Source organism: Heterocephalus glaber, unplaced genomic scaffold (assembly GCF_053883595.1).
Source record: "Heterocephalus glaber isolate CG9 unplaced genomic scaffold, H.glaber_assembly_v1.0 deba00000621, whole genome shotgun sequence".
NCBI classification, from domain to species: Eukaryota; Metazoa; Chordata; class Mammalia; order Rodentia; family Bathyergidae; genus Heterocephalus; species Heterocephalus glaber.
The window spans coordinates 11,517,178-11,542,811 of NW_028258153.1; the positions used below are offsets into that span (position 1 = coordinate 11,517,178).

Here is a 25,634-nt window from a genome sequence, read left to right on the forward strand (position 1 = left end):
AAAAGTAAAGATAATATGAAATGCTAGCAAAGATACTTTCTGCTGGTACAGAAGCAATACAGTTGTGTGTTTAGCTCTTAGAGAGAGCTGGCTTTTCTTTCAGGACATCATAATCAGGGGTGGGATGATGAGAAACAGCACATCTCTAGTTCACCTGTAGTTCCAGCTCCTGACCCTGGATTCCATCTTCTCTTTGCTCTCCTTCACTCTATGTCCATCCTTTCTTCCTGACTGCCTGTCCTGAAAACTTCATGTTCTGCAATTGGATGCAAAGACAAAAGACTTCATAGAGAATATTCAGTCAGCTCTCAAAATTGCATATGGGCAAGTCCCTGTTACAAATTCTTTATTACAGTGCATACTGAGGACCATTTGCTGTCTTTTACAATTTTAAAAAATACTATCTCAAAGCAAGTAAAGGATTTTTACATTAACTTTACTAGATATGTATTAATTTAAACTAAAACTGAACCTTTTCCCCTTGAGAGGATATAATGAAATTCAGGAACCTCTTTTTCTTCATTTTTGAAAAAAAGATTGTCATGGAATGTCATCACTTAGAGTCAAGAAAGTCCTGGGTCTCTTTATTGAAAGTTGAAGGGAGGGCAGGGGAATGGGGAAAAAAGAAGCAAAATATATTATGTAAAGGTACAAGTTCCCAGTGATAAATGTAAATGTATTGTATACCTAAAATGTACCAATAAAAGAATTTAAGAAAAAAAATAAATAGTGACTCTTCAAAAGAGAAAATGCACATCCATACCAAGTACTGAATAATTTGATGAATCTTTTTTCATAGTTTTGAATAACTAACTCTACTAAGAGATTCTTGATAATCTGAGCTGTGTAAAATTAAACCTATTTGTATGTTGGTTTATTTTATTGTTGTTTTATTTCCCAGCTTTCCAGCATTTTGCTTGATTTTTTTCTTACAAGTGTCACTTTTTACCATGATTAGTTGAGAAACAGTTGATCCATAATTACTGTGGCCATTGGGGTAAAGTGGGCAGAACAGATATCACCTATGCACTTCTTCACTGTGTAACCTCAAACAGACTTACCTTCTATTCTTATCTCCTCCCTTTACACTACCATATCTGGATGATCATGATTATCTCTATATTTTTTCTTGCTCTCCTTTCATCAATCAATCTTGAAAGCTGCTAGTAGTTAAGGTGTCATAAAAGTCATACAAAAGATTGGTTTTTTGCTTAAACATATTTAACTAATATTTTAATTTTCTCTTATGTGAAGTCACTCATTTTCTTAATATAAAAAGCTGCTCCTCAACTCATAGGTGAGGCAGTGACAATTCTACCAATTAAAAAACGAGGGAAGCAAAGCATTTATATTGTACATCTAACAATACATACATGTATCAATTGTTTTATGCTGTTTATGTTATTTTTTCAGATGATTACTTTTTTTTTTGGTCACCTGTTCCACACAAATGGTTTTGGGTCTGCTAACCATATCTTGTTATAGAAGCCACAAGATTAGGCAACCATTCTAAATTCTTTGTCAACCAGAGCACCCAACTATATTAAAAAATCCCATATGCCTGAACTAAGCAAAGTAGAGAATTTCCTTGGTAGTTTTCAAATTTGACTTGAGAGAAAACAATACAATATTCCTTATTGCTTGAAGTTTATGGGTTTAATAGTCTAGAAAGATTATAGCCATTCTCTCCCACATCTGAGAGAATGAAGATTTAAGGGAGAAGCAGAGATGAGACCACTGATATGCATGCCTTCATAAATATTGGTGTGTGTGAGCATGACACATTTGATGAATTTTCCTCCCTTTTCTTTACACTGTTTTGATCTAAGTTTTACAATGAGTTTATATAAACTTCAGTGAACTCATTACATCGCTGAAGCTGCAGGTGGTCTATAGCTTAATCAAGGTGTTAATTAGCTGCCACTAAGTGTGGTTTGAGGTTAGTGTGGCAGATGGAACCCAGTGACTATGGAGTTTGGTTATACAAACTATAGATGTACTTAAGCTTCTCCATCTGGGCTGTATCTTTTCAAATAGACATGGGTTATAAAACACCTGCTACTTATTTAACACCTTTTGTAGTCATTCACAAAGTTAGATTATCCTCAGAGCTGCTTCCCCAGCTGTAAATGTTAAAACTAGGCTTGCTATTCTTGGAGTTTCATCTTTCCTTTATTTTGAAAAATAAGAATAGAAAAATTTTCAAGTCTTGCAAAGGAGGGAACATAAAAATGATTAACAAATGTGTAAATGAATAAAATAAAATAGAGGGCCGGGGATTTAGCACAGTGGTTCCGCCCCCTGCCTTGCAAGCAGGAAGTCCCAAGTTCGATCCCCCATACAAAAAAAAAAAAAAAGAAAAAAAAAATAGAAAATTACTATAATTCTGAGATGATATGAAAAAGAAAACTTTGTTAGAAGAATCTTTGCAGAGAGTAGACATTTCTAGACTAATAGCAGTTTTTAAACATCCTGGTTATTTCTTTAATCTCATCTAAAACATCTACCTAGGATAAGCCAAAATTTTGCTGTGGCCAGAAGGGAGGCAATAAATTGAAGGAGGCAATGGAGCTTTAAAGTCTTCTTTTGTCTTGATGAATATATTTGAGATGTGATTCCTTCCCTCCAGGAAGGACTGTCTCTGGGATCTGATAATAGAGAAGCCCATAGTCTAGATTAGATTGGGTCAGACCCTAACAAGATCTTGGCTTGGAGAAGTTCCATATATTAAATTAATAGGTCTGGTGTGGGTGGTCTTCAAACCTTGATGAGAAGGATCAAGGTTCTCTATATGTTACGGTTTGGGTCTAGATGTCTCCCCAAGGCTTCATGCAATCATAGAGCTTTTTCAGAGGTGGCTGAATCTAGCTTGTGTAATGCTGGGATTAAGGGTGTTTGATTACTGAACCACTACACAGATTGGTTTGGCACTGCCCTAATCCCTGGTAGTCTGGGTAAGATAAAAGGGCCAGAAAGATGCTGTTGAGGTTCCCTTGTTGCTTTTGTCATCCTCTGTAGCCACGAACTATTGCCCGTCTGCCTTGTGCCGCTCTGCTTTAGAGCCAGCCCATTATGAACTGAAACCTCTACAAACTGTTAGCTAAATAAACCTTTCCCTCTTTAACTTTGGGTGTCAGGTATTTTTGTCTCAGCAATGAGAGAAAAGTAACTATGACAGAATTTGATACCAGAGATATGGGGTCATTGCTGTGACTATACCTGACCATGTGGTTCAGAAGCCTTTGGGAATGGCTTCAGCGAAGAGTTTGGAAAGGTTTGGAGATGCTGGCTGAAAAGGCAGAGCTAGAAGACCTTATGCTGAACTGTATGGGAGATTCTAGTCAGAGCTCAGAAGACCAGAAAGCCAGTTAAGACCAGATGCTGGAGGTTTCTGCTGAGAAGGACTGCATTGGATGCTGAACTCCAGATGATGTGTGTTATGCCTTTTGTCTGCATTTTTCTCATGTCCAGAGAGACTTTGCTTGAGACTGAGACTTAAGGGTGGCAGACTAATTAAATTGACAGAAGAAATGGCAAGGTAATCTAATGCTGAGGCAGTGGCATGACTTCTGTTGGGGACTTTTAGCCAGATTTACATTGAGAATCAAGAGCAAAGAGTCCAGAAGAATGATTTAAAACATTTTGACTTTAGTCAGAAAGGTAGGTCTAGTAAAGTTCTGGCCTACAAAGATAGGGCAGAGGAGATCTTGATTGCTGAGAAGGAACAGGAGAATAGAAAAAGATGGCCTGAGGACATCACAAGAAGCACCAGGACTCCACCCTTTGCAGCCTCAAAACTGCAAAAGTGAAAGACTTTGCTTTGAAAAGAGAACCCCAGAGTACCATGTTCCAGAATGACAGCTTCTTTGGGAAGTTGTTCCTCAGGATTTAGTTCATAGGCACTGTTAAGCCTGGCTGCTGCTCCAGCTGGCACCAGAGCTTGGCGTCATCCACATGGTGCTGGTTTTAGGCACATACAGAATGCAAGAGTTGTGGGGTAAGGAAGGCTTCTGGCCAGATTTCAGAAGGCCTGCGAGGCCAGGAGGTATGCCCCTGAGAAGGCAGTATATGAAACTGTGAGTGTGAAGCTGAAGGTACAGTGGAGACCCCAGAAGTTTGGAGAAGCCAGGAATGTGGATCACCTAAGGAAAATTGCAAGGAGGGAGAAGAGCCAGCCCAAGATGAAAGCCATGGGACCTACAACCACAAGAAGTGCCACAGGGGCAGAACCACCCAAGCCCTTTGGTGTTTACAACTTGCCACAGATTGCCTCAGATGCTAGAAGTGGAACTGTGGGATTTAATGCTTTCCCTACTGGATTTTGGTCTTGCTTCGCTCCTATTCCTTGCTATCCCTGTTTGTAACCTTTGGAATGGAAATGTCTACAGTGGACCCTTGAATTACAACTGGCCTCACATTCCAACAATTTGGGTTATGACCAGAATTTTAGCTTTAACTTATGACCAATACCTTGAGTTACAACCCAAATGCTGGCCACTGGTGTGGTTGTAAACAAAGATTTGCAATGCCAGAAAAGTGTATGTAAGGGTCAGTCTGAGCCCAGACCTGTGTGTCTGTGGACATGATTTCGTTCAGTGCTTTATATAATTGCTAAGACTACTGCTATTAAAATAGCCCTCAAAAAGCTAGAATAAAAGCTAAAGAAGGAAGGTAAGGTAAAGAAAGCAAGCACAATCAAAAAGAAGGAAATTGCAGAGAAATATGAGAGTGACATTCTTGTGACCAATCTTGCTAATATGTACAGCATGTTGAAATGCACCATCTCAACAATCTTACAGAGAAAATGTTTGTATAAGGAAGCTAGTGTTGCTAAAGGTGTTACTCGAGTTAGTAAGTCAAGCTCAACAATGTTAGATGGGTAGAAAGGGTGTTATTAGTTTGGATAAACAAAAGGCAGATGGCAGGTTATAGACTATCTGAGTCTATAATTTATGAAAGAGATAGTGCCATAAATGCAGATCTCCTAAAGGATAATCCATCAATGAGTGATAGTGGTGAAATATTTCATGCTATTAAGGGGTGGTTTCACAATTTCAAAATGAGAACTGGGGTTCATAGCATAAGTAGGCATGATGAAGCAGCCAATTCTGATAAAGGGGGTGCTGAAAATTACATACACTGCTTCAAAGCAATGACACAGACAAATGCCTTTTGCTCTCATCAAGTTTTCAACTGTAATGAAACTGGCCTTTTCTGGAAGAAAGTGCCCAGGAGAACATACATTACCTAGGAAGAAAAGAAAATGCCACAAGCCTATGAAGGACACGCTAAACTTATTGCTATGTGCCAATGCGAGTGGTGATCTCAAAGATAAAGCCTTTCTTGGTTTATCACTCTGAGACCCCTAGAGTGTTCAGAAAATGAAAAGTTATGAAGAATAGGCTAGAGGGCATGTGGAAATCTAATGCAAAAGCCTGGGGAACAAGAGTACTTTTTCTTGAGTGCATCCAGGAGGCTTTCTGTCCTACTGTTAAGAAATACCTAGAGGACAAAAGTTTACCACTCAAGGTTCTCCTCATCATGGACAATGCTCCTGCTCACCCACGAGATTTGAAAGAATTCCCATGGCTCTCAGTTGAGTTCCTCCTACCTAATACAACTCCTCTACTGCAGCGTATGGACCAGTAGATTACAGCTAACTTAAAGAAGCTGTACCAAGGAACTGTTCCTAAAATGCTTCCAGATGGTCTCAGATACACATTTAACCCTTAAAGAGTTCTAGAAAAAACATTACAATATCCTTTCCTGTGTGGGGTTAATTGAGAAATCCTGGGCCAATGTCTCTCTAAGGACATTGAGATTTGCCTGAAAGAAAGTGTGGCCTAAAATTATACAAGAGAGAGACTTTGATGGCTGTGTAGAGGAGCCTGAGCCTTCAATTGACCCTGTGACGACACTGTCACTATTGTAGAGTCCATAGGCTTGCAGGTAGACAGTGGTGATGTTGAGGAATTGGAGGAGGAACACTCAGAGGAACTGTCTACAGAGAAACTTCATCAAATTCTGCCTGAGTAACAGAGAATGGCAGCTGAGGAGCTTTCTGAAGGGGGGTGGGAGTATCAACCATCAGTGCAGCAAAGTTCTGAAATGAAGGAAATCTTGAAGACTTGGCAGAGCTACAACCATTTGTAGAGATGACCTACCCAGACAGAGAAAAAGCCAATTGTTGCAATCACTTGCTTAATGGCAGTGTAATGTCATACTACAGAGCAGTGTTAAAGACAGAAACAGCCTTAGACCAGTTTTTAGTTCTTAAAAGGTTGAAATCTTTTAGGCACATTTTATAACTTTCTGGTAAATACACTGGGGAATTTGTGTTTCTGGTAAATTACACACATTATACAACCCTTTTTTATTATGAAACTGTTATTTAAGGGGTGCTTCTAGAAGTTCAGGATGCATTATGGGTGTTTCCATTATTTCTTATGGGAAAAATATTCTTGACTTACAACTAACTTGAGTTACAACCAGCCCTCGGGAATGAATTGAGTTCATAAGTCAAGGGTCCACTGTATCTTGTGCCACTGAATTTGGAAGTGTTTAACTGTCTTTTCACTTATACAGGGGCTTGCAGACAAGAGTTTGCCTTAAATCTCAGCAGAGACTTTGGACTTGGACATTTCAGCAATGCTGAAACTGTTAGGACTTTGGCAACTCTTAAAAGTGGACTAAATTTTTTTTTGCATAAAGGAATGTACATGAGTCTTTAGGGAGCTAGGGGAAGAATGTTATGGTTTGGGTCTAGATCCACCACACACACACACACACACACACACACACACAAGCCTCATGACGACACAGGGCTTTTTCAGAGGCGGCTGAATCTAGAGTGTGTGATGCTGGGATTAAGGGGATGTGATTACTAAATCAGTACATGGATTGGTTTGGCACTGCCCTAATCCCTGGTAGTCTGGTAGTCATCATAAAAGGGCCTGTTCAGGTTCCCTTGTTGCTTCTGCTGTCTTCTGCTGCCATGAACTGTTGCCCTTATGCCATGTGCCACCCTTCCTTGGAGCCAGCACATTATGAACCGAAACCCCTACAAACTGTGAGCTAAATAAACCCTTCCCCCTTTAACTTTGGGTGTCAGGTATTTTGTCTCACCAATGAGAACAGTAACTAAGACACTATTCAAGGGAGGCTGAGAGACAACAAAAAGACTAAAGAGTAGAGATGCTTTCTTTATGAAGCACCAACAAGAAACTTCAATTTGCCTGTGACTATAAATCAAAGACCCAAAAGAATAGAGCAAACATATCATGCACCACACTAGCGATCACTATCATATTAGGTTTACCAGCAGTGGGACCTGATCCTAAGCAAAAAGACAAAAGAAAATAATAACATATTCTGAAGGAAGCCTGGAAAGAAAGAAGAAGCATTAGATGCAGAGCTGGAAAGTAACTATCCTGAAGTAAACAAATGGCACTTTTTATTCCAAAGAATGATGTAGAATATTTGCTCAGAAATAGACCAGATATATTAAAGTGTCATACTTGGTCTGTGTGTGACTCTCTATTTCTATTTGTCTTTTTTGAGTAATGTGATAACCAACTGAGAGGAAACCGCACAATAGTCAAAGTAAGATCTCGTCAATCATTGCGATTTGTTTATGTGATGCTCCTTCACCCCATCCAACCTCTCTGCTTGCTCAGAGAAGAGAACAAGCTTTCCAAAGGATGTGTTTATCATTCTTTCTTTCTTTTTATATAGCTTTGCTTCATCTAGTTTTCTGAGTTTTTATTTCATTTTCAATTGTTTAATTGTGAATTATTTGTAAATTGTTTAATTGTAAATTGTAAATTATTCAGGGTACATGTTTATAAGATTTTACTAGTATTCATCCATACTGTAGTTTTTTTTTTATAACAGTTTGTTATTTTATATCTGGCCACTCTTCTACTGTGGAAGCATCTGATTTACTTTCACATATTTACTATTGGAAAGAACGCTACTATAAGCATCTTTGTTCATATTTCCAATGCACATAGGAAATATTTTCTCCTAGATCTACAGCCAGAATTGCTTTGTCACACTGTGAGCAAAATTATACACAATATCAAATTGCTTTTCAAAGCATTTGCACCAATTTATATTTAAAGGAACACTGTCTAAAAAGACCCTAAGGACTCATAACCTCTTAAGCACTTGGTACAGTGAGATTTTTATTTTATTTTTCCAACCAAGTGGAAGTAAAATAGAGTTCATTATGGCATGACATGTAATTGTCTGATCATTGTTAAGTCCAAAATATCTCTTCATTTGTTTATTACCAACATATACTTCCTGTTCTATAAAGTGTTATTCATGACTTAGGCCCTTTATGTAGTATTTTTTATTGTAGAATTTATTTATATATTCTCAGTACTTAATACTTTGTTGATTGTTGGAATAAAAAATACTTTTTCCCAATCTGTAATTTATCCTTTTATTATGTAAGGTGTTTTTTGTAGATCATAAGTTACTAAAGCCAATATAATCAAACAGCAATATTTTATTCTATTGTTAGTAATTTTTAATGCCTTTTTAAAGAAATTTTGCCTTTCCAAAGATTTCCACTATTAAAACTCAACTAACAATACTATACTCTTATTTTGTTGAGTTTTCATTACTAGGATTCATTACTAGGATCTAATGTTGGTCTTATATGGAGTAAGAACAAATCTCATCTTTCGTTGTTGTAATTGCCAGCATAGAAAACCCTTTTCTGAGTCTCTATTAGCAGACAGAAATCCTAACCCTCCCAAAAATGTTTTTGGAAATAAGAACACACAGACAGAAGTAAAAATTTTCCAATTTTTTTTTTTTTTTTTTTTTTTTTTTGTGGTACCAGAGATCAAACTCAGGACCTTGAGCTTGCAAAGCAGGCAGTGGAACCACTGAGCTAAATCCCCGGCCTCTAAAAATTTTCTAGTGTTGAAACAAGAAGTTTCAGAAAATGAACTGAAGTATAATCATAATCACAAATCATATTAGCAATCTTGCATATTTAATGGAAGGTCTCTGAATGCCTAAATCAAACACATTAATACGAAATGGACAACAGAGAGGAAAAGACACAAAGGCCAAGAAATAAAAACCATAACAACTAAACCATAAATGATTAGATTTTCAGAAAAAAAAATAAGGTATTTGCAGGAAAAGCAATACTAAACACTGAAACAAACGTACTTAAAAAGAATAGAGTCTATAGATTGAAAGTTTCAGCAATAAAGACAGAAATAATGAGGAAAGTCATAACCTTAGGTATATTTTGTTAAATCCCAGAACAGTAAGATTACAAAAATAAAGAAACAAACAAAAATATCACGAACTCCCAACAGAACTAATACAACAAAAAACTATTCAAGAATGTATCAACACACATTAAAAGATACATTCCTTACTTGAACTTCAGAAAATCATAACAGGCAAAGTTTTTTTTATTTATATAAGATAAATATTATTTACCACAATCAAAAGAAAATATTCTAAATAAAAATATTTGAGTCATTGAAATTAAAATCAAGAAGTTTTTGTTATAGCAACATGATTTTTTAATGTTGAGGCTTAAGCAAGTGTAATATAAGTAAGTAATATAAAATGGTTTGTGTTAATATGATTTTACAACTAGAATATCGGAAGCATTCCCATAAACAACTAGAATTAATAGAATACTTCATACGCTTATTTCACAGAAGATACACATACCAAAATACCAAGATACACATGCTTTCTATTCTACAAATTCAGAACAACAATATGCCAGATATTATAATACATACATCTGTATATTCATCCTCCAATACAATGTTTTAAAGATTCAATGGGCTAGTCTACTCATTTTCAAAAAAATCAGTTATAAAGTCCACAATTTAAGTAGTTTTTGTTCTCTTTTAGATAGAATTATGAGAAAAGGCATTAAACACTGCATAGTTTGTACTACCAATATAAATACTATATTTTGTAAGTAAGAGTTTCCAAAGTTTAATTAATAATTGAACTCAAAAACATTTAAAAATCTGAATGCGGATAATTTTTTCAAGAATTATTGATGTGTTAATCTATTTGTTTTGACAAGTATATAATTGCATAGCATGCTAGCTACTATTTTTAGTAGGCTCAATTTTTCATTTTAGACCAAGGTACACTAGACAGGCAACCACAGAAGTCACGCAATCCCTGTATTCTAACTCTTATCCTTTTCATTTTCTAAGAAGGCATAGCCAAAAATTTTACCCAGCAAATGATCATGTTCCAGGTACTATATGCAAAGTAGTGAATGGAAAGTTACACAAGCTGCTATAATTTTTCAGACTTTTTCTGCATCTATCAAAATGATTATGTGATTTTTATCCAAACTTCTGTTATTGTGATGTATTAGGGTTATTTATTTACATATAATGAACCAATTTTGCATCCCTCATGCCTGGATGAAGCTGTCTTGATTATGATGTATGATCTTTTTAATTATTTGTTACATTCTGTTTGAAAATATTGTATTGAATATTTGTGCATCTATGTTTATTAAAGAAATTTACCTGTAATTTTCTTCTGCTGCCACCTGCTCTTCTTTCTTCCTCTTCCCCTTCTGCTTCTTTTTTGTTGAGCCTTTGTCCCCGTTTGGTGTTGGGCTAACCTTAAGTCCAAAGAATGAATTTTGCCATGTTCCTCCCCTTTCAATTTCATGGAAGATTTTGAGGAGTATTGGCATTAGTTTTTCTCTGAAGTTCTGGTAAAATCCAGCAGTTAATCCATCAGGTCCTGGGCTTTAGTCAGCCAGGTTTTTATTACTGCCTCTATTTTTGCCAGTTATTGGTCTCTTGAGGATTTTTATATCTTTAAAATTTAATTTTCATAATTTTATGTGTCTAAAAATTTATCCATTTCACTACTTGTATAATTTAAAATTTTAAAGATTATTAGAGATATATTCTTAATATAATAGAGGTATATTCTGAATAATTTTTGAAGATGCTTTTTAAAATTCTGCTTGTTTCTGGAGTCACACAGGAGATTAATGTGCCTTCTAAATGGGCTATATTGTTATTTTACTTTTTCACGATGATGATAAATTGCCTAAATTATTCTTAAGCCATTGATATTCTCCCTTTAAAGGAAAAAATTACCATAATATAATTTGTTCAAGTAAAAGCATTTGGAATTTAGAATGTTGATAATCAAAACCTAGAATGCAAATATTTTTCCTCTAGTTCAACTTCTACAAAGTGTTCAGGTATTAAAAATTAATCAAAGATACAGGACAAAAGCATTTTCCTTGAATTGATATAAATTTGTTATGCCATAGTTTAATTACTAATAAGCCCTCCATAATTAATAAAGTGCTTTTTATTTTATTAATTTACTACACTGTTAAATATATGCCATGATGGAATACTCCAGTATCATATAACCTTTGCATATATAAACTGATAAGTGCCTAAAATTCACCTTTAGGAGTAAATGTATTGTCACAGGATTTGAATATTGAGAGATAAAGGCAGAAATCAGAATGGATTCATTAATGTTTAGTATAGCTGGGATTATGATTAAAACATGCTTTTACAATTTTTATATGACAGGTTTTGAATATTAAGCAAGATTACTTGTGTTTCTTACTATAGCTTTTAAAGTGCCTAACCTATTCCTAGCCAAGTATTTATCACTGGAAAAATATGACTTTTTCAATTTAAATTGTTATTTAATAAAGCAAATCAAACAAATGCATATCATCCATAAAAAGTGAGCCCCAGCTTAATTGCTAGTAGGAAAGCTATTATTTTTTCAGACTTTCACAATGGAACAAAAGAACATGACCTCTACTAGGTACATCACATAAAAATGGAATGCTAAAAAGGAAATTACTTTAGATAAACCTAAAGGGGGGGGGGCTTCATGAATGTTTTCCAAATTCTTAGAATGCCTTACTTGTCTATTTTGTCTATTGCAAGGAAAGTACTTGAAAAAAACATTAAATTTTATATTCTGATCACTGACAATACAGTGAAAAAGAAGTAGGTTTATATTCCCTTGACAAACCAGTCATTGTTTCATTTTTTAAAAGTATAAGGTTTTTGCAATAAATACAAACAACAGTAAAAACTAATTTTACATGAACAGTAAACTAATAGAGAAAAACATTCTGCAATTAACCTCATATGGCAATTTCTATGACAACTTTACATACATCAATAATAGGATGCAGAAATTTCCAAATTTGAATGTCAACACTTAGCAAATTTAAAGCAGATGAATTAGTTGATTTTTCAAAATGGAAAAGAAAGAGAGATATTTGCAGATTCATGACGTATAAATTGAAGCTTTCATTATTCTTCACATGCATTCCATGGGTGACTGAATAACATACGACTTTATTACATAAATGATTAAAATGGGTGCAGCAACAAGGAAAGGTGTAGAGTTGCATATGTTTTCCTAAATGTTATTTTAGATTTATTGTTAAAACTTGCAAAAATAACCAGGTAAATGTCCCAATTTCTTCACAAAAAATTATTTTTTAACCATATTTATAGAAAAGAAATAATGAAGTTTGAATGTTCTATAGATTTTATTCATGAAACTAGTAGTGTCTTAATTGATGTGGAGACAATTTAATAAAAGTGAGTGATAGTGTTTTCTGAGAGCCTTGGCTCTGAATCTAGGTTGGGCAAGAATCACAATTACTGATCATTTCAGATGTAAAATAAAAAGAAAACTATAGTCATCTTCCATTACTTGGGTGTTCTGTTGAGTTAGAATGTTTGCAATCCTTCACATTGGAAGATGCACCCTGAAGTGTGTCCTGAGACACTGAAGTGCTAGCGACCCCAAAGCAGAACTCTGCTGACTATGGTCTCTCTCCTAGTGGTTCTGGGAATTTATTGTGAAGGGAGAAATAATAGAGGATCTTGATAAAAATGTAAAGTCCTGGATTGCACACAGGCCTATTAAAACAGAAGTTTAGCATTTACAGAGCAATTCCCCAGGTAGTTTTATTAAGAAGTTTATCTGTAGACCACATTTTGAAAACAAATATATCAAATCTCTTTCCCTCAAAGAAATATTGCAAAGATTCAAAAACTTTTAAATGGACTACCATTGCTAAAGTATATAATTCTAATACTAAACCCTATAGGATTCTCTATAGTCTATTCTAAACTACATCTTCAAATACATCTATCTCATCGTTTTATGCATAATTAATTCTTTCTAATCATACATTGTCTCTGTCTCCTGTACCATTTCTATTTCCTTTCCAACCTCCCTTTTTTGACCATTTCTCAACTATCTTACCCATCAAAAGTCTCTCTCTTGAAATTGAACATTTTTATGCCAGTTAAGACTTTTCATTCTATAATGATGCTTTTCACAGTGGTGAAACCAACAGTAGTATTTTCTAAGAACAAAGGATCTACTTTCTAAATATAGACTGATATAAACATTGATATAAGATACTGATTATTTATATTCTTATTTATCTTTTCAAGAGTATATCTTGGTTATAAAAGCAGAATCTTTACTCTTTATCTTTTCATGATAGTACTATATCTTTACACCCTTTAAGTATCTTAAATACAAAAATAAAGTATTATATCAAATATTAGGTTGCTAATTAGTAAAAATATTCATATCTTATTAATCAAATACAAGGATATATGAAAACATAGATACTTGTACATTATACATGAAAACTTTTATTTTAAACAGATAAAGACAGTACAAAATTATTTTCTGGTATAATTATCCAAAAGTGTCCTCAGTCTTATTTTTCCTTATTATGATAATTAGTTTCATTTTAATATGTATTTTTGTTTTAGCAACAAGAAACCTCAAGGTACTCTATTTTTACTATTGTATTCCAATCCCATGAACAAAACTGTGGATTTTCTATATCAGTGTTTCACTCTCAAGAATAGTAATACTCATGGAAAATAAATGGTAGTATCTTTTGTATTATTCTTTGGGAAAAGTAGTAATTACATTGAAAAAGTAGTCATTAAAATTAGATGAGATTATCTTTTCAAAATGATAATTCAATTTTAAATATTGACTATATATCAATGACTAAAAAAAAAAATCTAACAACAAATTAATCTAATCTTTACTTTTTTAGTATATGTGCTGCCAAAGCGAGCACTACTTAATCTTTACTTATTGATCTCTCCTCCACATTCTCTAAATGCCCTAAATTACTAGAGGTACATGTTTTTAATAACATTGAAATTAATATAGTAGGAAACCATGATGAAGCCATGGTCAGAACTCACTGACATGAGAAGATCAAGCTGAAGATTTATCATTAATTTGATTGTTTCAAGTAAATAGTGAAATTTAAGGGTTTTTAAATCATAAATGCCAACTTTACTCCAAATTATTCTTCATATACATGCCAAACAAACCACTAGTGTCACTTGTAAAATTAATACTAAGAATTAGACTATTCTTAAATTTTAAAAAAGACAAAAGTCAAACTTGCTATAAGTCAAGTCACATTTTTCAATTACCCAAATGGTTAAGAATGAGCTTCCAAAAAACTCTTAAAGAGAAACTTGAATATATGAATGTAAAAACTTTAGTGTGTCTGAATTTCTTAAACAGTCTTATTTTAAACTAAAATTAAGTTAAATATAAAAATACATGATTATAGTTGATGATAAAATTGCAAACAGTACTTTAATCACCAGAGTTTATGCTCTCAGAGCCAACACCTCTCACCTTCCCTGACTGTTGCTTAAACTCTGAACACTCTTGACTTGTGATGAGTCTAATGTATATTTTGTTTATAGCTGTAATAATTCTTTCATGTATGACTTAAAACCATGTTTGCATTTTTTATAGTTATTCTTAAAATAATGATTATTTTACAATAACGTACTTAACTTTGTTCATATGAGCCAGCTATCTCACCCTGTATTAATTCTAGTTGCTAAGACAATAGCTATAATTTAAATTACTGATATATAAAATGTACAATTAAACACTTACTAAAGGAAAGGCAAGTAAAACTAGAGAGATAATCTAGCAATAAAAATATACATATGGAGACAAATTATGGGGTGTCACATGGCCTAGCAACTCAATCTACTCTTTCTCTCTCTCTCTCTCTCTCTCCGATAGAGGCAAAGGAAACAGAAATTCTCATGCAAAATGGAAGAGAATAGAATATTCAGCAAACTGCGAGAACTGAAGGTGTGTTAAGGCATGGAGTGAATGGTGAGATATAGCGACAGGTAAGATAGAAAGAGGGGCCTTCTGGGCCAGGGATTTAGCTCAGTGGGACCACCCCTGCCTCACAAGTGCAAGGTCCTTCATTTAAACAATCCCCAGTACCCACCCCCCCAAAAAAGGAGGGGCCTTCTATGCTACTGCTAAGGAGAACGAAATGATGAAAGAGTTATGTGTTCAAGTAACAAACATTCTTTTCTTTTCAAAATAAGTGGCAGTCATAGTCATAACCTGCTGAAGAAGACAGATACTTGTGTGTGCAGGGAGGAGGGTACAGTGAGATACATTAACAAGTAAACAAATTCTTAAATAGCTAATCTCAGAGAATGCAGAGTTCTGGGAAGGAAAAAGATCAGGCAGGAAAAGCAGGGTAGAAGGCAGGGACAAGGCTAGGAAAGAATATTAAAATTCTCTTCAAGAAAATGTCATTTATATTGAATTTCTAATATTGAGAAGGAGCAAGAAGAGTGGTGATTTGGAGAAATGTTCTAGGCAGAGGGAGTGGGAAGACAGAAGGCAGATAAAGAAACTTAATGTCCTAGATACTATAGTTATATGGGTAACTAGACTTTAATCAATTGATTAGCTAACATTGAATACTACCATGTAAAAAGCTATTTATTTTTGCTAAATTGTCACAACAAAATGTCCTTGAACCTGGGTGTGGTGGTACATGCCTGTAATCCCAGCAATCAGAAGGCTGAGGCAGGAGGATCACTGCAATTTTGAGGCCAGTTTGCATTACATAGTGAGCTCAAGGCCAGCCTGAGTTACATAGTGAGATCCTGTTTCAAAAGATAAAATCTCATTAAATTAATTAAACTAACAGCCTGTAGGCTACTGCTTGGGGTGAGAGTAGTAGAACAATGAGTTGTGCACCAGGGAAAGCTCCACAGACACACAGCACCAACAAAGGGCTGAGCACTGGCTGGACCAGAGCCTTCTAGAGCTTTAGCACTTGTTCCAATTGGATAGCATTAGAGCTCATAACTGTAATGTAAATGTCTCATTGTTAGTGAAGGCCCCTTCTAAGCCAGGTCTTATTAAGGTCTTAAGAATAGTAATAGTAGGCTTCAATCAACAGTGAAAATAAATTCTTGGGTAATACACTATACAAAGGGCAGTTGTGTGTGGAAAGTTAAATTCTCTTCCTTACAGTTGGCCCTTTCTTATTGCATTTGTCTTTACCTCACTGATTTCAGCCCAGACTACAGGGTCCCAACTACCCATTGGATAAGAAGCTAACACGACCTATGCTACTCCAGAGAAGCAAAGATACTAAGAAATGGCTAGCACCTGTCTAGTCTGAGATACAATATCTTGAACAAATTTCTCATGGTATGTTCTTTCTGATTCCTAGACCCCCAAAAATAACTTCATTCTTTTCTGTTCTCAATACTGCTTTCTTCTGCCTCAATAATTTTTTAGAGCTCCTAGTAAATTATTTTTTGTTTGAATTAGACAGACTACTTTGGTACAGTCAGATTAATATAATAGAAGCATGTTGGCTCAAAATGAATTAGATTCTCCGATTTCTAATGTTTAAGGTATCAGCAAAAGTCACCTAGTGAGCTTTTTAAAATAGCTGAATAGGGATTGTGCTATAAAGATACAGATTCAGTAGTTTGGTTTGGAGTCCGGGAATCTGAATGTCTAATAATCTCACTTAAGATTCTAAAGTAGATGAGATTTTGAGAAAACATAAGCTGAACTATCTTCTAGCTTTCCCTGCTGCCATCCCTTTCTATGAGGTACTGCTCTCTAAGGTTCAAGGTGATATCCTTTCAGGATGCATAAGGCCATCTCTTATAGCTACACTTATCACTGTTTATTTTCCCATAACTGTTAAAGAAGTTAATGTGATGTTTCTGTTTAAAAGGCCTCCTGTAGTGTATTAGATTCCTTAGGGAAAGAAAAGTAAATAAGAAATAGTTAACTATGCCAACACATTAATTTATTGTATAATCTGCTTAATTATGCAGTAAAATTAGACAGAACAATTTGCTGGGGGATATTTCTTTTCACTCATAGAGAATTTGCAAGTGAGTTTATGTATTTTCTCATCTTGAAAAGGCTCGGGAAAATGGCACTAGAGGATGTAGGCTTGAATCCTCACTATTCTATTAGGTAGCTATATGGCTGTAAGCATTCATTATTAAGGTTGATCCCCAGTGTCCTCATAGGGAAAATGGACTGATTTCATAGGATCATTGTGATAACTGCACAGAGTAACAATCATTTTGTAAACTGTATAACATAATACATTTACTAGTTACCTGCAGCTCTAGTCTGGTTTTATACTCTCCTTTAACTATAGCTATTTGCACGATAAAGCTAATATTTTCTAATGTTATGTGACACAACTCAATAAACTATTTCACTAAAATTGTCAGATTATTTAGACTACCAGATTATCATGTCTACACTTCCAAAATGAGATTTATTTTAAAAGTTATTAATGAACAAAATCTCAAGAATCCAAAATGTAAGAATCACTTCTAATAATAATTTTGATATTCCTGTTTGTAGGTTTTTATCACCTGGCAACTGGGCATGAAAATTACAACTGAGTTTATTGTCTACATCATCTCACCAGAATAACTGTTCCCATAGGAGGTGTTCAACAAATATTTTCAGATTACTTGCCTGTCAACTGACCGTGTGTAAATCAGATAACCACTCACAGATGCAGGTTACTTATCAATAAACTGGTTCTAATAATACCAACCTTGAGAGATTGTTTTCAGAATTAAAATAAATGTACATGATCCACTTAGCATCATACTTAACAGTGAAGAGTTCAAAGGAAATACTGATACCCTTCCCTTTCTCCCAATTGGGGAAAATGTTATGGAACTCCTGCCAAAAATTCATATACTGATATATTTAAACGTAATATAAACCGTAAGTCATCTTTACTGCAAGCATAAATCATGCACCAATATGCAATAGTAACCAAGCTTACTATATTATTGCATCATTAGTGTCTTATGAAATCATAAGGGAATCTCACATATGAACTACTCACATATGAAGAAGAGTAACTACTTTCAAGATACAAATGTCAAAGTTATGTAAAGACCTATCTGGGACTGTTCTTAAACATTGCGATCATCCTGACCAGTAGATGGAATGCCCAGATTTCAAGAAATAGGTATTGATTTTTCTAAGGAAAATAAAAGAGGTCACTGTAATGGGTATTCATTTTCTAGCCTTTTTTTTTTTTTTTTTTTTTGGTACCAGGGATCAAACTCGGGTCCTTGCGCTTGCAAGGCAGGCAGCTGAACCACTGAGCTAAATCCCTAGCCCAGGGTATTCATTTTCTGATGCCACTAGAGAGTACTAATAACCAGAAAGGCCAGGCATCTGCAATGGACCAGTTTTCAAAGATTAAATTAATATGAATTTAAGGTAAATTACATCCACTCTCTCTGCCTTACAGTGACTAAAACCTATTGATTACCATAAATGACTGTCTTTTGGCACTAGCACTGAGAGTAAGATAGGAAAAGGAAAAGATACACCATGTGTCTTACTATGATCTTTTAGTCCCTTAAAGACAATTTCTAAACATGGCTCTTTCCTCAGCCTGCTTTTTTTATTTTAGTACTACATACTTTGACTATTATACATGCCCTAATTTCTTTAAAAATTTGTTTATTTTTGCCGTTAGGCTTCCAAACTCCAAGTGATCATACAGATAAAAATCAACAACAAATGTGTTAGACTGGTTTTTTACCAAAATCCACCAGATTAACTTTATAAAGAGAGTTTATAATTGCTAAATTACAACATGATTCTTATTTAAGGCCATTAAATTGGCTCCCTGAAGAGAGCCCCTAACTGTGGTCTTCCCTACATCAACCCTTCTCAGCTCAAAGCAGTTAGATAAAATCTATGTCCATTCTCCCCAAACCACAGTCAGGAATAGCTCTTTAGAGGGAGAAATATTGTAAGCAGCTAAGTCAGTTAGATACATTATAGGTCCTTGTAACATATGTCCATTGGATAACCCACAGGGACAAGCCATTGTTGGGTATACTCACCTTTCCCTAAAGGCACATAAAGTTACATAAACAAAAAAGGGAGAGTGGAGCTACCTCAACAGGCTCAATTAGATCTTGTTACTTTCTCTTATTACTTTAATTTTAAACTTTTTAAATTCACTTATGGAAGGTAAATATACTCCATCAAAACTCCATTGATACAAAGCTAGATCTACAGACATGTCCTAGACACTTGTGTTGTCAAAAGATGTCCTAACTAAAAGGTAAATGGCTCAATACAATTAATAACATAGATCCAGCTTATGTTTATTTTTGAACAGAAAATACAAACATGCTGTGGCCATCATCCCAGAATGTACAACTGAGACGATGGATTCACTGCAAGCAGCATGATGTGACATCCCTGCTGAAAGCCATGTAAAGGCTGCAACTGAGAGACTCCCCTCTCATGGGACAGCCCTCAGACTTCCAGACCTGATGCACCTCCAGGTGATGAGACACAGGAGCAAACAGGTGCCAAGGACAATCACAGCTCACCGTGATGCACCTGCTGCCATTTTCAAACAGAGAAAGGGGAGATGTGGGAGACTGCAATTATTGATTATGCCCAAAGCAGGCTATAAGTAGGGAAGGCTGCAAAGAGTTAACCCCACAATTGGCTTGAGAAGCAAGTCTGGACAAAAACTTATGTGCCAAGATCAGAGTAACTTGGGCCCAAATTCTACTCCCACATCAAAAACTTTCTTAACTAGAAAGACAATGTTCTAATTACAACCATATATTTTGTCTATTCTGTTCCTAATTTGAGAATGCTTTATCTTTTCTACTACAGGCCTTGCCTTCATTACTTTCCATAGTAACCACAGGACGTTGCATTTTCTCACATAGTCCAGCCCTTGCACATAGCTCACCTTTACTCCAATTGATGACATGGAAAAATCAGTGGCTTGGACTGGCCATCATCTTTGTAGGTTGTAACAGCACTGGTCATCCTGACATCCCACTTTCTCTCTTTCTTAGTTCTGTCTTTCAGCTTTTTTCTCAGGTATGCATAGTACACTGAGCAGGAGGCTGGACCCTACTGCAGAGGTTTCTGGTAACATTTAAGGGGGTTCCAGTAGCATCCTTCTAAATTAAGTTTGTTAAAAAAATTATTATTCCCAAATTGTAGGTTGTCTCTTAGCTCTGTTGGTAGTTTCTCTTGCAGTGCAGAAGCTTTTTAATAATACGATGAGATGCCAGTTGTTGATTCTTTGTGCGAGCTCCCATGCTACTAAGGATTTGTTCATAAAGTCTTTTCCTATGCCAATGTCTTCAAGAGTTCTACCTATCTTCCAGCAAGTTTAGTGTTTCTGTCTTAATATTTAGATCTTTAATCCACTTCGATCTTAGTTTAGTGCATGGTGATAGATAATAGGTCTAGTTTTAATCTTTGACAGGTTGAAATCCAGTTTTTCCAACACCATTTATCAAATAGGCCATCTTCCCTCCAATGAGGATGGTTGGCTCCTTTGTCAAAGATGAGGAGGCTGAGTATGTCTGAAATTGTTTCTGCATATTCTAATCTATTCCACTGATCTTCGGGTCTGTTTCTTCGCCAGTACCATGTTGTTTTTATCACAGTAGCTTTGTAGTATAGTTTGAAGTTGGGGATTGTGATACCCCCTCCCATGTCTCTGTTGCCTAGAATTGCTTTTGCTATTCTAGGTTTCTTCTGCTTTCAAATGAATATTTGGATTGTTTTATCTACTTCTGTGAAGTATATTGTTGGAATTTCAATTGGTATTGTGTTAAATCTATATAGTAGTTTTGGAAGTATGCCCATTTTCACTATATTAGTTCTTCCTACCCAGGAACAAGGAATATCTTTCCATTTTCTTATATCCTCTTCGATCTCCTTCTTCAGAGTGCTGTAGTTTTCACTGTAGAGGTCTTTTGCTTCCTTTATTAGGTTGATTCCTTGATATTTCATTTTTTAGATGCTATTGTAAAAGGAATTGTTTCCTGGATTTCTCTCTCAATGGGTCTGCTATTTGCATATAAGAAGGCTATTGTTTTCTGAGTGTTGACCTTGTATCCAGCTACTCTACTGAATCTGTCAATTAGGTCTAGAAGTCTTTTGGCGGAGTTTTTTGGGTCTTCTATGTAAAGCAGCAGCTGTACCTCAGACAAAGGCCTACTATCGAGAATATATAAAGAATTGAAAAATATCAGACCCCCAAATTCAAAGGCCCAATTCAAAAATGGGCATCTGAAATGAACAGACATTTCTCAGACAAAGAAGTAAAAGCAGCAAATAAATATATGAAAAAATGTTCAATATCACTGGTCATCCAAGAGATGCAGATGAAAACAACACTGAGATTCCACCTCACCCCAGAAAGAATGGCTGCTATCAAGAAATCAACCAATAGCAAATGTTGGCAGGGGTGTGGAGAGAAAGGAACCCTTCTCCATTGTTGGTGGGAGTGCAGACTGGTGCAACCACTGTGCAAATCAGTATGGAGATATCTCAAAGAACTAGGACTACAGGTTCCTTTTGACCCAGCTATTCCCCTACTGGGTATCTTCCCCAAAGAATTGAAAGAATCATACCACAGCCATATATGTGCACCTATGTTTATAGCGGCACAGTTTGTAATAGCTAAAACTTGGAAACAACCCAAGTGCCCATCACCTGGAAACTGGATAAAGAAGATGTGTTTTTTTTTATAAAATGGAGTACTACTCAGCCATAAAGAATGAGAAACTAGAAACATTTATAGCTAAATGGATGCATATTGAGGCCATACTCTTAAGTGAAATAAATAGGACACACATGTAAATACTGAATAGTTTCTCTAGTGTGAGAAATTGAAAGTGTAAATAAGGATGAAAATGATTAAAATGAATAATTGATAATTTGAAATAGGAAAAGGTCCAAAGGTATAGGGGTGGTAGGAGGGGAAGGGGAAAGGGAAGAAGGAAAAGGAAAAATTATGAAAAAAGAAAAAAACATGGAAACAAAATCTATGTAAATAGGGAAGGGTGGAGGGGGTGAAGGGCTCACAGGTAATGGGGAAAAAATAAGAACTAAGATACATCATGTACAAGTACAAGCACCCAATGATAAATGTAAATGTATTGTATACCTAAAATGTACCAATAAATATATATATTTTTTAAATTATTATTGGGGTAAGGTCCCTGCACGGGACACGGGGTGTGAGCTCCAGCCAGTGGTTTCTGCTGGTGGACTCCGGAGGAAGATGCGGCCCGGAGCCCCACGAGGAGCACCAGCCACTCAACTTCCAGACATAACCCACACCAGCAAAGGATAGCTTACATAGCATTTTGGCATAGCAAAATGAAATGCAAGGAACCTACAGTGACATAATTGAAGGCAGCAAAATCAAAATAAAATAAGATCATTGGTTAGGAAGACTCTCTGGATCGCTTCTCGGCCTTTTGGCTAAGATCAAGTAGAAGACTCTCTGGAGAGACTCATCTGGTCATTCCATCTAGGCCTCTTCCAAGCAATATCACTTGGCAGTCGTCAGATTGGCAGCTATGTTTCTGTGTCCTTGTACCAAGAACCTGTGATGGAACTTTTTCAGATAAGGAATGGAAAATAAAGTGAAGCAATGTTTTATCATGTATTTTTCAGCAGGTCTTCTTAAAATTTAAAAATATGACATCTTTTTCTCCAGACAGCTGCTCTTTTCAGAACCAGTTACATCAAACAAATCAGCCTCTAGATGCTACTTTTCTGTTGTTCTTGATCGTACTTGAGAAAATATTACTAAATATCCTCACACTAAGAATGAGAAGAAAAAACAGCTATCAAAATTTTATGGAATGTTTCTGTGTTTCATTAGCATTTGTTGATTTTTTATTTTGGGTAAACATTTCCATTATATCCTATTTCAGAGATTTTGTACTTTTAGGTATTAGGTTTACTAAATACCATATCTGTTTCTATGCTCAAATTATTTCCTTTACTTATGGCTTTTTGCATTATCCCGTCTTAATATCTTTTATAGATTATTGCCTGAATTTCTCTAAACTCACCAAGCTATCATCTAAATGTCAGAAGGTGTTTTAGTTCTTTGCAGTAATTTTGATTTGGATTTCAGTCCTTGCATATGTTTTGGGAGAACCAGGTATCTACCAAAGCCTGAAGGCACAGAATATTTCTTATCAATATCCTGTCTATGTCAGCATTCAGAGTTACTGCCTGTCACTTTCCATGATGATAATCTTATTTATGACTTTTATAACCTCTTGGTCAGAAGTTATTATCTTGGTACAGGCTATTCAAATAACTTCCTATATGAATGAGCCTATATTGTATTTTCCTTCTTCATCTCTCCCTAGTTACATTGTAAACTCTAAAAGAATACTCTTGCCCAAGCTCATTGTCTGTTTTCTTGGTAGCTGGTTATCATTTATACTGCTTTAGGTATTCATTCTTTTACTTAAAGTACAGATTCCTTCATATATTGAGATGAACATTCCCTGGTTGTACTCTGTCAATAGCTTTCTCATTGCCACCATTTGTTGGTTGAATTGCCACAAGCTTTATTTAAGAAATACCTCATTACCCATAGACCCATTTGTCAACTGGAAATGCTGCTTCATTCCAATTACAATGCATAATTTTGGACAAATTGAAAAACCTATATCAATAATAATTTGTTAATATGTTGTCATCTTAAAACTAAACCAATTACAATAAAAATCATAATCTTAGAAGCAGGAAAGAATGGTGACTCGGGACATACCAAAAAGTGGCACTAAAATGAAGCTCTTTTAGCCCCCTCTAACCTTTTATACTTTTCCAGCATACTTTTGGGTTTATGATATAGTTTATTAAATGTTTTCTTTTAAAAACAAAATAATGCCAAGAAGTTCTTATGGTTATTCGGGACTACTGTATAAATAAATTTGTCATCAATACAAAAGTGAAATAAGTTAACATTTGATGTTTTTGTTGCCCAAAAGAACTGGATACAAAATGTTATATAAATCTGAGCTTTCACCAACTTTAAAATATGAATTTAAACATTTTATCATATTTAAAAAATAAAAAACATTTTCTTTAAATAATTATTATTATTTCACCAATTAGTCTTAGTTTCCACATGTTATGATTGATTTGGATCTAAACTGTACTTCAAATAGCACATGTATTTAGAGGATGGGCTTTTGAAAGTTGATTGAATTTCAACAGTAGCTTTATCCTTTGATCAGATCATATTTTGATGGCATTACTGGAACGTGATGGAAACAGGAGATAGAGGTTGAGGGATATTCATGAGAATAGGACCCTGGAGATTATATCTGATCCCAGGCCCTTTCTCTCTGGCTCTTCCTTAACTTCTCTGCTTTCTGGCTGCCATGAGGGAAGCAGCTTTCCTTTGCCATGCCTTTCTACCACAATGCTTCTGCCCCACCACTGACCATAAAAGCAATGGAGGCAATTTACCATGGACTGAAACTTCTGAAACCATGAGCCAAAATAAATGTTACCTTCTTTAAGTTGTTTCTCTCAGGTATTTTGTCACAGTTACAAAAAATGTGACTACCATACCATAGCTGCCCCCATATAAATTATTGTGGAGGACATGCTGAAAGTGATATTACAAGTGAGTAGCTTTCTAGGAGCCAATGTACAGAAGCTTGCTTTTAAATATGAAGAAAATTCTTGCTTTTAAATATATATACAAAAAAGAAAATTTGCTTTTTTTCATAAATTCTTGGTTTTGGTTGTAAAATGTTAATATGAAACAAAAGACCTCTTTATGTCTTTGAAATTATATCTAGTATTTCCTCATTTATGTGCTTCCATGTGCTACCACATATCATTACCTGGTATAATAATAGGATATGTATGAGAAAAATGTGTTTCCCAGTGAAAAACTCCATTTCTCCTGGGAATCTGATTACTCATTCACATAGCAAATTTACTGAAAATGGTACAGTTAATGGTGTAGCTGTCTGTGAAGTAAATAAGACAGAAGACACAATTTGAAGTATTATTAACTAAACACTCCATTTAAGCCCAAAAAAAGCCATAAAAATGCACTGAAATCCTCTATACTACATGCAATGTAATTTTGCAAGATATTTAAACTTTTTTCTTTCTTCAACTTGGTAATAGTCATTATTTTTCAAGAAGTGTAGTATCAGCCTGGTTTCTTGAATAGAAAACATGTTATTAATATATTCACTTATAAATCTTTATCTTATTATTATTGACAATTTTATTTCAACAAAACAAAAATAATTAATACTAAAATACTCAAGAATATTTGGTATTGTTTACATACTTCTTTATTGTGTCCCTAGCTTAATACATTGAAATTTAATCTCAGTTTTGATGTTTTAAACAGTAGAAACTTATTCCAATTAAAGTGTTTG

At 35.0% G+C, this 25,634-nt stretch overlaps 1 protein-coding gene and 1 pseudogene across 2 annotated transcripts in view; one reads left to right on the top strand and one right to left on the bottom strand.

Annotated features, from left to right (window-relative positions):
* Positions 1-25,634, bottom strand: part of Spag16 (sperm associated antigen 16) — a 773,985-nt gene that overhangs the window by 449,853 nt on the left and 298,498 nt on the right. Inside the window, exon 11 of one of the 2 annotated variants that reach the window (XM_021263471.2) lies at positions 74-256. The exons of the other annotated variant lie outside the window; for it this stretch is intronic. Within the exon in view, the coding sequence (XP_021119130.1) occupies position 256 (1 nt within the window). The 3' untranslated portion in view covers positions 74-255. Of the gene's footprint in view, positions 1-73; positions 257-25,634 lie in introns of those variants that run through there. 2 annotated transcript variants of the gene reach the window in all.
* Positions 22,702-24,198, top strand: LOC101723361 (putative G protein-coupled receptor 160; annotated as a pseudogene).